Source organism: Puma concolor, chromosome B3 (genome assembly GCF_028749965.1).
Source record: "Puma concolor isolate L17-30 chromosome B3, mPumCon1.1.hap2, whole genome shotgun sequence".
NCBI lineage: Eukaryota > Metazoa > Chordata > Mammalia > Carnivora > Felidae > Puma > Puma concolor.
In genome coordinates this window covers 11858899-11871292 of record NC_141672.1, presented here as the reverse complement: position 1 = coordinate 11871292, position 12394 = coordinate 11858899, and the positions used below count along the sequence as shown (strand labels likewise).

The following is a 12394-nucleotide window of genomic DNA, read 5'->3' as shown; positions in this document are numbered from 1 at the left end:
CATGAAGATGCCTTTCTGGGTTCTAAACTGAGGAACAATATTTTTCACAACTGAGAAAGAGTAAAGGGACCATTTTTTAAAAAGTACCTTTTGGACCCAGAATTGTAACATTTCATCCCCAAGCAGATCTCAGCAAGGTTATCTCTCATTTTAGGAAAGCCAGTCCTTCTACAGATGGCTAGGTGTTGTTACTCAGTTACATGCCCTTTAGGCTGAGTTCTGTAGGGGTGAGCAGAAAGGGCTCTAAACCTCTGTCCTCAGCATGGCTAGAGCAATTACAGCTGTATGTTTTATGGACTGGGCTTTCCCAGAGTTCTGGTTTGAAGACAGGGTTCTGCAACTGAAGGAGGTTTTAAACCTCTGGTCTAACATTTGGGGAACAGAGTGAAAAGTATAGTGATTGGAACCGACTCATTTATTAATTAATTGTGGAAATATTTATAGAGTTCCTCTGTGCCAGGCATCGTAATTGGCACTGGGATGAAAATGAGATAAGAGATGGTCCTGTCCTCACACTTCCTTTCTTCAGGGAGCTCACAGCGGGAGAGACAGTATCAAATAGTCAAATATAATGAAAAGTAATCATTGCTCTAATAAATGTATGTACAAAGTTTTAAGGAAGCAGAGAAGAGGGATGAATTAATTCTGTCTGAAGGAAAGATGCATCTATTTCCAAAAATTCATTACAGATTAAGTCACTTGACTTTGGCAGAGGGTACCTGAGCTTGTATCAGAAAGCAAGGTCAGATGGCGCAGTCAGATCAGAGGGACGATGGACTGGAGGAAGATCGCACACAGGTTACACTAGTCCAGGAGGAAGATGATGAGTAAGGCACTAGCAGTGCTATGGAAAAGAGGAGACAATGTCAAGAGATGCTTAGAAGTTTTAATAGAAATAACATGGCAGTTTATGGGATGTGGGGAGTGGGGAAGATAGAAGGTCCAATAATAACTTTCAGTTTTTACTATGAAAAATTGAGGTTGGCTGTGCTGATAGAATATACGTAAGGCTAAGTATCCTTATGTTCAGTAGTTCACTTTGGGAAAAAATGTTAAATGCAGTTTTTTTTTTTTGAGTTTTAAAGTTTATATTTTGGGGGGATATATGCCTTTTTTCCCCAGGTATTATCGGAGTTAGACATCATGGTTCCACTTCAACTATTGATAAGTATGTTTTCTGATGGAGTTAATTCTGTTAAAGAACTGGCAAATCAAAGAAAATCAAGAGTCAGTGAACTGGCAGGGAACCTTGCAGCTCGAAGGGTAATTATTGCCACAACTGTTTTTGTCTTACTTGTTAAGATTTTGTCAATTATACCAGGTCTAAAAGTAGCATCATAGTAAAATTCTCTAAAAATGCTTTTTCATCCCATCTCACTCTGTTAATCTTTTAAGCACATTAAATAATAGAAAAGATTGATCTAAGATATGTTCTGTATAATCTACAGTCAATAAATTATTGAGTTTTCATTTTCCTTTGAGTTTTTCTCCTGCACATGCCTATTAGCTATCTCTCATCCTTGATGAAAGCAAAAAGAGTAGCTTTGAGGTATTCTTTTTTTTGTTGTTTCTTTTGGTCTCCTGGTGAATAAGAATTCTTTACCAGTTGTTAGGCAGATCAGTGCTTCACTTTGGGGATGAGGAGTTTGGGTGTTTTGTTCTATCATGTTTTGAGAAGATGTGGTCATCTGATGGTTACTGTGAGTGATGCTGTCACTGTGGACCAACTGAGCCCATTTTGGGGGGCCCCTTTGTACTTCTGTGAATGAGAAAAGTCAGCATAGTCTAGTCCGAGGTGTAGGAAAATTATTGGGAATTTCTGATAATATTTTTGTGGAGGACATGATAGAGCTTCTGTTGGTGTGCTGACATTCCTAGACCAGGATCAGTTCTGGAGAGGTTCACTCTCAATGTGATGGTAGGCAGGGACTGTTCGCAACTTTCCCTTGTCAGCCTCTCCATACCATTTTTTCTTACTGTCATTCTACCTGATATCTAGGGACTAGAAAATCTATCAGAATCATGGGATCATAGTTTGTATTCAGTGCTCTCTTTTGATTTTTAATCATCATTACTTTTCTTGTCTGCCTCATAAGAACCAGCTGGCAAACATTTTTATGTTGTTTCTTTTCTTCTGTAACCTTTAATATTACATAACTTAATTGGTGCCTTATACTGTGCAATATATTCACAGTGAACCATAGCACAGAACTGTGTGAGGCAGTTGGAGAAGAGCTCATTGTCCTCATTTTATAAATACGTAGCCTGAGGTTCAGGGTGATTTGGGTTGAGGTGATTTGCCGTAGACAACACTGTCAATATCCAGATATTCTGACTCTTGGTGGGGTACTCTTTTTCTTTAGTTTAAATATTGTGTTCAAGGAACTCTCTGGTTATTATATCTTTAAGAGAGAAAATATGATTTCAGAGTGATATACAGGTATGTCAGTCAGGGTCCTGGTACAGAATTTATCCTAGATGGTTCAAATGAAGGGACTTTCATGGAGACTTTGCCTATAGAGTTATGGGGAAAGTTAAGGGAGCAATAAGGGTTGGTTGAGGCACCTAGACATCAGCAACAGCTCAGTAGGAAGCCATTAGACCCCTAAGGCTGAAGGAACAAGGAAAAGAGTTCCTGGAGCCCATTGAGTGCTGAAATTTTAAGGAAGGGCTGGCTGGAAGAGTAGTGGAGAGATTGCCAGAGATGTAGCATCAAAGCAGGCAGAGGGTGGGAGATACACGTCTACCTCTCTCTCCATCAGCTTCAGGGCTTCTGCTGGTATCTCCCACTGATTGAACCCAACTGGAAGCTAGCTTGCAAGAAAGCTGGGAAAGACTCCATCCTTGGCATCCTTGGGCATAGGGCAGGGCAGAAGAGGGCAGTGAGGGGCTTGGGTAGGCAAATGGAGAATAATCAGTACAACCAGTACAACAATTTGACATATATTGTTTTCCTATAATAGTTTGATAATTGTACTATCCAGATGCCATTCTTCTTTAATCAGTCATGTTAAACTGAGATTTTGTGCTCATGATTCTCAAACTGATCTTGCAATATCTGGTTATGGTTTTAGGTTGGTGCAAACAATTTACTTTAATTGGAAATGTGTGATGGGATGAACAATATAATGGCAAAGACAGCTGCCTTCATTCTTCAGGGTGCTGATGTTTCATTCACCTGACAGTCACAAAGTTTAGATGATTTTATTTCTTGTTTTTATATTTTGAGAAGATCCATAATATTTGAAAGTACTAATGCTATTGACTAAGGAAGGAAATCAGTGTGACAGCTGGAAATACCTTCCATGAGTCTCCAGATATTTTATATAAGCCATTTTAGCCTCTGTGAGTTCACTTATGTGTGTTGATGTTCTTTCTTCTAGGTGAGTGTTGCCTCTGATCCTGGCCGACGAGTTCAGCACAATATGCTGAGTCCATTTCATAGTCCTTTTCAGAGTCCATTTCGGAGTCCTATGCGTAGTCCATTTCGTAGCCCTTTCAAGAATTTTGGACACCCAGGAGGAAGGACTATTGACTTTGATTGTGAAGATGATGAAATGAATCTAAATTGTTTCATCCTCATGTTTGATCTTCTCCTGAAGCAGGTAGCTGAAGCATGAGCTTCCTTTAGTTCAGAGGTGAAGAATAAGGGAAAGCATTGTATAGTGATTCTTGCTATGTGTTTGACATCTTCATACTTGCTGAAATGATGCAACATCACTCAAGACATTTTGCAAACTCCTTTTGGGATTTCCTAGAGTCTGAAAAATACTTGTATGAATATCTGCAATAATGTTGACATGTGAGAATGCATATGAATTTTAGAAACACTCTAGCATCATTAGATGCTGTTGAACATAGATCTGTTGAACATAGATCTGTTGAACAAATTTGGGGAACTGAGTAATGCTATTGTTAGAAAGAGCAAGGTACAACTCTATAGTGATGGGCTGATTTAAATATATTCTAGAAATTGATTTTTGAAGGTAATTTTAAAAGACAAGTTTAAAAGTCTGGTCGGGAGAACATTTCTTTGTAACTTTTTAGTTTGAAATAATTTCAGGCTTGCAGAAAAGTTGCAAGGATAGCACAAAGAATTCCCAAATACTCCTTCCCCAGATTCTCCAGATGTTAACACTTACCACATTTATTTCTGTTGCTCTTAATCTGTATATGTATGTATGAATTGTAGAATTTTAAAAATAAACCACTTGAGGGTGAGTTGCAAATATGGTGCCCCTTTACCCTTAAATACTTCTGAGTGTATTTCCTAAAAAATAAGGACATTCTCTTATATAACCAAGTACAAAATAAGGAAATCAATCAAAATTAGGAAATTAATATTGTTATAATACTATCATCTATTATCTGACCCATAGAAACTAATCATTTTTTAAATTGATATAATGACTACATCTCTATAGCAAAAGAAAAGGAAATATTTTTGATGTAGGACACAACCCAGCATCACTTCGTTGCAAATATTTGTCCTGTCTCATTAGTCTTTGTTAATCCAGAGCAGTTCTTCAGTCTTTGTTCATCTTCCATTTTCTTGATTTTTGAAGAGTACAGTCCAGTTATTTTGTAGAATGTTCCTCAATTTGAGCTTGTCTGATGTTTCTTTATGAATCTATTTGGGTTAAGCATTTTTTTGGCAGTAAGACTACTAGTGTGATTTTATATCCTTTTCAGTGCATTATATCAGGAGGCAGGTGACATGATAATGTTGCCTTACCTGATGGTGATAACTTGGGAAGGTGATTTCTGCCAAATTTCTCTACTCCAAAGCCACTATTTCCCCCTTTGTAATTAACAAGTAACTTGCAGGCTGAGATTTCCTGTTTCTCATCAGACTTTTACCTAATAATTTTAGCATCCAGGGCTGATTCATGCCTGGATCAATTATTACTATTATAGTTACCAAATGATAATTTTCTAATTTTATCATTTCTTTTAATTTATTAGCTGACATTCTACTGAGGAAACAGTTTCTCTTCTCTCCAATTTCTATATTTATTTGTTTTTTTATCTGCATGTACACATGAATTCTTATTTCATTCAGTGAGTTAAAATCTGTTACTATGATTATTCATTTTGGTGTTCATATTGTCCTGTATTTGACCAGTGGGAGTCCCTTTAGACTGGCTCCTGTGTTCTATTGACATATCCCAGTCATTCCTTGAACACTTCCTCAATTTCTGGCATAACAAGATGTTCCAGGCTCATTTTATGTTTTCCTCGCCCCAACCTTGAAATCAGCCATTTCTCCAAGGAGCCCTGGTTCCTCTTAGTGGATAATGGATAAATGGTATTTAGAAACCAAGATCTGGATGTTAGGTGAGGAGCAGCAATTTTTTTAATGTGTAAAATCTCATAAAGTGATAAGTTTAAAAAACAACTTTTTAAAATGTCCTACGTGATTTTAAAAATAATTCCCATTGTGTGTCTTGTGTTTAGAGTCTTTTTAGAAGAATCCATGGAAAGCAATATATATTCATGGTCTATAATTCTTATCATCTTTAAATAACTTAATATTGTTGTTAGTAAATTTTATCCCCATTTAGTATGCCAGTGGAATATTGGACAAAAGGACCAAATTCCTTCTTCTTTTTTCTCTTTCTTTCTTTCTTTCTTTCTTTCTTTCTTTCTTTCCTTTTTTTCTTTCTTTCTTTCTTTTTTGTTTTTTGGTTTTTTTTGGCCTTTATTTTGATGTCTTTCAGATGGAGTTACAAGATGATGGGATTACGATGGGTTTAGAGCACAGCTTATCAAAGGACATTATTTCCATTATAAACAATGTCTTCCAAGCTCCCTGGGGGGGCTCCCACACCTGCCAGAAGGAAGAAAAGGCAATTGAGTGTAACTTATGTCAGTCTAGTATTCTCTGCTATCAGCTTGCTTGTGAACTCTTGGAGAGACTGGCTCCTAAAGAAGAAAGCCGGCTGGTGGTAAGAAGTTAAAAAAATGAGGTTGCCCTTGTCTGATAGTGATAATGCCTGTAGAAGCATGTATAATGGTGTCTTCTTCCAATATTACATTATGCTCTATGCTGAGTTATATGTGAGACTGTGGTAAAAGAGAAATTTTCCTGTTCCTTCCACCAACTTATTTTTGTGGAAAGGGATATGAGCTGGAGCTATATCATACAGAATTCTTGAGTCTTGAGTTAGTGTTGTGGAGCATCCATTCATACAATTTTCATAAATACAAAGCATTACTGGTATTCCAGAAATAACTTTTATTACAAAGTTCAGATAACAGTGAAAACTATAAAATATACATATCAAATATCGAGGACATAGATTGGATATGGGTATTGAGAATTCCTAGGTAACCCTGGTTTGGAAAACCCATTGACTTCATCAACAACTGATAAAGACTTTGCTTCATTTCCTACTTTCCAAGAAAACTGTTTCAATAGGAAACAACTAACATATGCCATTCATTAGCTACTCCATACATTAGTTACTTACTGTTTAGCCAGTTTTCATTTAAGACACACACATCACCAAAATACCCTCACACCATCAAAGGTAGATGGATCTGTATTATTCGGGCCTTTGTTTACTTTCTTCTCTTTTTCTTCTTTTCCACTAATATTTATCTAAGTAGAAAGGGACTTCTTAAAAAAATCTTTTTGAGGTGTAACATACATACAGTAAATTTTTTCTACAGTTTTTAAATACCTTTCCACCTACTGAACTCATTTGTCCTATGTGTTGCAAAATAACATCCCTGTAGTATGGTCTTTCAACATTGTCATTGGATACTTAACCAAAAAAAAAAAAAAAAAAAGTCACAGTTCTAGATGATGTGAAAACAAATTAAAATTGGACATCTGGGTGGCTCAGTCAGTTAAGTGTCTGACTCTTGATTTCAGCTCAGGCCATGATCTCATGGTTCATGAGTTCAAGCCCCACATCAGGCTCCAATGCTGAGAGTCCTTTTCTCTCTGCCCCTCCCCTTCTTGTGCTCTCTCTCTCTCTTTCTCTCAAAAATAAATAAACTTAAAAAAAAAAAACCCAGGGCGCCTGGGTGGCGCAGTCGGTTAAGCGTCCGACTTCAGCCAGGTCACGATCTCGCAGTCCGTGAGTTCGAGCCCCGCGTTGGGCTCTGGGCTGATGGCTCAGAGCCTGGAGCCTGTTTCCGATTCTGTGTCTCCCTCTCTCTCTGCCCCTCCCCCGTTCATGCTCTGTCTCTCTCTGTCCCAAAAATAAATAAACGTTGAAAAAAAAAATTAAAAAAAAAAAAAACAAATTAAAATCAAGAAGCTTATAGTCTAATCACGGAGATGTTTAAATAAATGAAAAACCATTAGACACAGTGATTAGTGTGCTGGGTGAGGTCTGAACAAGGGGACCGTGGGGGCAGACAAGGGTCAGCATATCCAGCCTGGAGGTATGGTAGGAAGGAGAGAGCTCCTGGGTTCATATCTGAAAGGAGTGGAGTTAATGAAAGGAAGGTGGTAGGAGAGAAGGACTTTGGAGACCCAGAAAACTCTCTGTTTTAATGATACAGAAAAAAGCAGGGAATGATACATTCAGGAAACTGCAAGCAGTTCAGTGTTGCTGGAGCAGTGAGCAGAATGGGAAAGTAGTGAATGAAAGCTGAGTCAGGCAAGATGGACTCGGTCTTATTTTCACATTCATTAAGGGCTCTGCCTGCCAAACTAAGAAGTTTGAATTTTGTCTTGGTGAATGGGGGACTGCTGAAGAATTTAATCAGGGTGGTGATACAATGTGATGAATCTGAGAAATTCATTCTGCCATTGGAGAAGAGGGATTGGAGGATTTGGGCCCTGGGGACAGGCATCTAGTCAGAAGGTTAATGTGGTCACTCAGGGAGGAAATGGGCAAGTCTGAATTAAAGCAATGGTGGTGGGGATAAGAGAAGGGGCAGGCCTGGTGGATTTTTAGGAAAGAGAATCAGCAGTGCTGATTTAGTTGGCATTGAGGTATGCAAATGTTGAGGACAAACCCATGTTTTCTGGCTTGGGAACTGATAATGTTGCCATTTATAGAAGATTTTTACTGGTGTACAAGTGATCTTTTTGACAGGAGTGGGCATGACGCAGGCACATTCAGACATGGTGGATTGGGATGCCTTCAGATATCCTGGTGAGGTTGTCATGACCAGCGGGTATGTGGATCTGGTTTTAGGAAGAAGGTCAGAAGTAGATAAAAGTTTGGAGCCGCCAGCATATTGTGTTGGGTTGCATAGAATGAGAAAAGAGCCTCGCTAGCATTCTGGGAAGTACCAACTGTTAAGAGGGAAAACAGGAGAACTGATGACCAGAAACAATTTGAGAAGGTGCCAGAGACACAGGGGAAGAGCCAGGGGAGAACAAGAACTCCAAAACCAAGGTAGGAGGCAGTTTTAGAAAAGAAGGAATAGTTGCTCACATGAAGAGAAAAGAGGAAAAATAAAGGATTGAATGTGCCCAGGGGATTTTGAGATAGAGGGTCCTCTATGCCCTTGGGGATGGGAGTAACCATGGATTCCAGGAGTGTGTGCTTAAGAACAGAATCAGCTGAGGGTGTGGCTGCATGAAGTACAGACTTCTCTTTCAAGGAGGGAATGAAAGGGTGAAGGTGATGGAGGCAGATGTCCCGAGCCCTACCCTGTCCCCAGCAGGCTGTCTCTACTGTGTCCATTTTCCCAGCACCATCCCAGGAAGCGAGGAATAAGCAGAAGTGTGGAGGAACTGAGCCATCCAAATAATCTCCCATGTGCATGATGCTTTTGACATTTGTCATGTGCTGGAAGTAACAAATTTGGAGGTGAGCCCAAAGGATTCTGTTCTCCTCTCTCAAAGTTTTATGGGAGAGATGCCCATCAATAAAAGAGGGCTGTGCCCTAGAATGCATGGTCTTCACTGTGCATGTCAGCCCCCTTCGCTCTTTAGTTCTCTTCCTGGGACAGGCAGGGGATAAAAGGGCGATGATGTGACATGGGGGCTAGCAGGAGGCTTAAGCTAGTATGCAAGATGGACAACACCAGTCCCTGCCACCTAGCAGGATGATTCCAGACACGTGGGTGAATGTTGAGGAGTCAGTAAATAGCAGGAAACTCTTTACCATATCGAATTTCATGCAACTCACTTTATAGTTTGATTTAGTACCTTGCTCATGGGTGACCTAGGGACAGGTTCAGCCTTAACAAAATTGTGAAGTTGGCAGAGATATTCTTCAGGGCCCTCCCAGCCATTGTGCTCATTTTCTTGTGGGTGTCCTAGCACTTCATCCGTCTTGATCTCCTCACTTTGAGCTGGCTGTCAAATAATTCTTGAGAAAATGTGTAGTGGTTAAAGTGTTACCAAAATAGTATGATTTTAAAAGAGGATATTTGAAGTGGGACTTGAAGGAAAGAAGAAGGCTGGTAGAAGGATAATTGGAGATGGATGTTTTAAGTGGCAGCCATAGGAGTGCTCTCTCTCTCACTTAATCTTTCCAATTTCACCTGTATTTGTAGCTTGTTTTATACATATATATTATATATGACATGTATTATCTATAAATATATTGTGTTCAGGATATTCACATAGTTGTACAGCCAATCTCCAGAACTTTTTCATCTCGCATGACTGAACTTCTATATCCCCTAAACAGTAGTTCCCTGTCGTCCCCCTTCCTCCTAGTCCCTGGAAACCACCATTGTATTTTTCTGCATCTCTGAATTTGACTTACTGTAGAGACCTCATATATCTAGAACCATGCGATAACTGTCCTTTTTGTGATTAGCTTATTTCACCTAGCACAGTGTCCTAAAAGTTCATTCATGTTGTAGCATGTGTCAGACTTCCTTCCTTTTTAAGGCTGACTAATGTTTCACTGTATGTATATAACACATTTTGTCTATCTGTTCATCTGTTGATGAACACTTGGGTTGCCATACCTAACTCTCTTTAACTCACATGTTATAGCAATTTCTTGCTCCTAAAAATTTGGTTTCTCTGGACAACCAGTGTTTGTGTCTTAATATACTGCTATGAGCCCTTTATTATTCCCTGCTAATTAAGTCCTATTACTGAACAAAATGTGCATGGATTGGAATCACTTGGTGAGTGAGACAGCCTCATAGGGAAAGCCGACCTAGGCCGATTTAGCAATGTTTTTGAGATTTTTCCATATTTATTTCAAGGGAATTAACATGTTTTGGTAACAGCTGACCCAAATCTCCTTTAATTAGTATGGAAAGAAACTCAAATTTCTTCTGAGGCAGGTGCATTTGCCCTTTGGGGCTCAGTACAGGGCTGGGACACAGCTGGCACTCAGTCGATCTTTATTGAACTTAGCGAAACCATTCATTACCTCCCCAACAGGCTGCTCACCTGGCTGCTTGTCGTATTTGTTTCAGGAGCCCACAGACAGCCTTGAGGACAGCCTCCTTTCTTCCAGACCAGAGTTTATTATAGGCCCTGAAGGTGAGGAGGAGGAGAATCCAGCAACCAAGCATGGGGAGAACCCAGGCAGTCGCGCCGAGTCCACAGAGCATGCTGGTAGGTGAACTCTGGCATATCCCAGTTTGCACAGGCCTAACGTTCAGAGCCCTGGTTTTTTAGATTACTGTCGACTTGGGCAAGTTCAGGCTTGGTGTCCCTAGTGGAGACTGGTGCAAATGAACCGTTTCCCCTCAGATTATGAAGTGAGCAGGTGCAGGATGTGCTCCTAGTAGAGCAGTGGTCACTGAGCATCTTTCTGGCAGCACGTGCTTATCAACAAAACCTGTCACGTTAGCAGCACCTTCCTACTTATGGCGTATCATGTTCTCACTGGAGAGGTAGCTCTGATCCAAGGCTGAACGACTGGAAAGGAGGGTTCTGGCATTCTCAACAGCCATATAGGGCATTTGGCCAAAGCAGAGGGTTTTGGGAGAGAGCCAGTGGAACTTGAGCTCATGCAGCTTCTGTGCCCCAGGCCCTAAAGGAAGCAAGGATTTCACTTATGATCCAATAACCTGCTTGAAGTTCTCTCTGTCTCCCTCTGCCCCTCTTTCCTTCTCTCTCTCTCTCTCTCTCTCTCTCAAAAAAAAAGAAAGATATTAAAATAACATTCAAGTGCAAGATTGCTAATGAACTATTTAGTGTATATGCTAAGAGAGTTTGACTCCTGTTGTCTCTGGTTCCAGTAATTGCCAAAACTTAGAATAGTGATTTGAAAACATTTTAGATTAGTTTTTACATCTGGCTAACTTGTGAATTCTTTTCTCTAGCATGTCTCATGTACCACAGACCACCATCCCCACTGTAGGAGCAAAGGTATTAGACTCACAGGAAAATAAAATCATGAGTAGTTGTTCTGACTTCAATATGCCTAACTTCTTTAAAGAAAATATTTTTTAATGTTTATTTTTGAGAGAGAGCATGAGCAGGGTAGGGGCGGAGAGAGAGACACACACGCAGAATCCAAAGCAGGCTCTAGGCTCCGAGCTGTCAGCATAGAGCCCAGAGCAGGGCTCGAATTCACAAACTGTGAGATCATGACCAGAGCCGAAGTGGGTCACTTAACTGACTGAGCCACCTAGGCGCCCCTCTAGGTGTCTTAAAGAAGTTAGGCATATTCAGGGGTGCCTAAGTGGCTCAGATGGTTAAGCAACTGACTTCAGCTCAGGTCATGATCTCACTGCTTGTGAGTTTGAGCCCCATGTCAGGCTTTGTGCTAACAGCTCAGAGCCTGGAGCCGGCTTTGGATTCTGTGTCTCCCCACCCCCGCCCCCCACCCCCGCCCCTACCCTGCTCGTGCTCAGTCTCTCTTTATCTCTCAAAAATAAATAAAACATTTAAAAAAATTCCCTTTGGCATGAGTCCATGGGATAAATTCCTCCTTAGGTGCTAATACAACCTGAATACCTCTCTTTAATACCTTCTTATCTCCTTTTCAATAAGGAAGGCATACCTAGTCAGACACCAGGCCCCTATAGGTAGCAGCCAAACTCTCTGACCACAGGAACATAGGGCTGGGATGGAGTGGCTTTAGGGAGTCAAGGACATCTGAATATATGGTGGGCTACAGTGGAAAAGGGAAGCTGAGAACCCTGAATCTAGAAGGTTTCCTGAAATTGCATCATAGAAGGGATATATGCTACCCTGGAAAGGCAATAAAAGCATTACATAACATGCCTTTTAATGTAGTATATATTTATTTCTACTCCTCTTGGTTTTATGGTCTTTATCAGGTCATGAGTGGTGGGAAAGGAAGAGGTATGCTAACCTTTGTGTAATAATTTCTTCACAGCAATAAAGAATGACACTGAGAGAAAGTTTTGCTACCAACAGCTTCCAGTAACTTTGAGACTAATATACACCATTTTCCAGGTATGTTTTTTGAGATATTTAAGCGTTTGCTTTGGTGGCATTGCTATTTAGGGTAACTCAGTAACCATGTGGTTCTGTGCA

General features: G+C 40.1%; 1 protein-coding gene across 22 annotated transcripts in view; it reads left to right on the top strand.

Annotated features, from left to right (window-relative positions):
• Positions 1 to 12394, top strand: part of UNC79 (unc-79 subunit of NALCN channel complex) — a 282253-nt gene that overhangs the window by 147432 nt on the left and 122427 nt on the right. For 21 of the 22 annotated variants that reach the window (XM_086708939.1, XM_086708942.1, XM_086708934.1 and 18 more), the window contains 5 exons: positions 1123 to 1263; positions 3384 to 3605; positions 5721 to 5948; positions 10357 to 10498; positions 12234 to 12313. In XM_086708939.1, the coding sequence (XP_086565065.1) occupies positions 1123 to 1263; positions 3384 to 3605; positions 5721 to 5948; positions 10357 to 10498; positions 12234 to 12313 (813 nt within the window). The remainder of the gene's footprint in view (positions 1 to 1122; positions 1264 to 3383; positions 3606 to 5720; positions 5949 to 10356; positions 10499 to 12233; positions 12314 to 12394) is intronic. The other variant, XM_086708936.1, reaches the window with a different exon arrangement.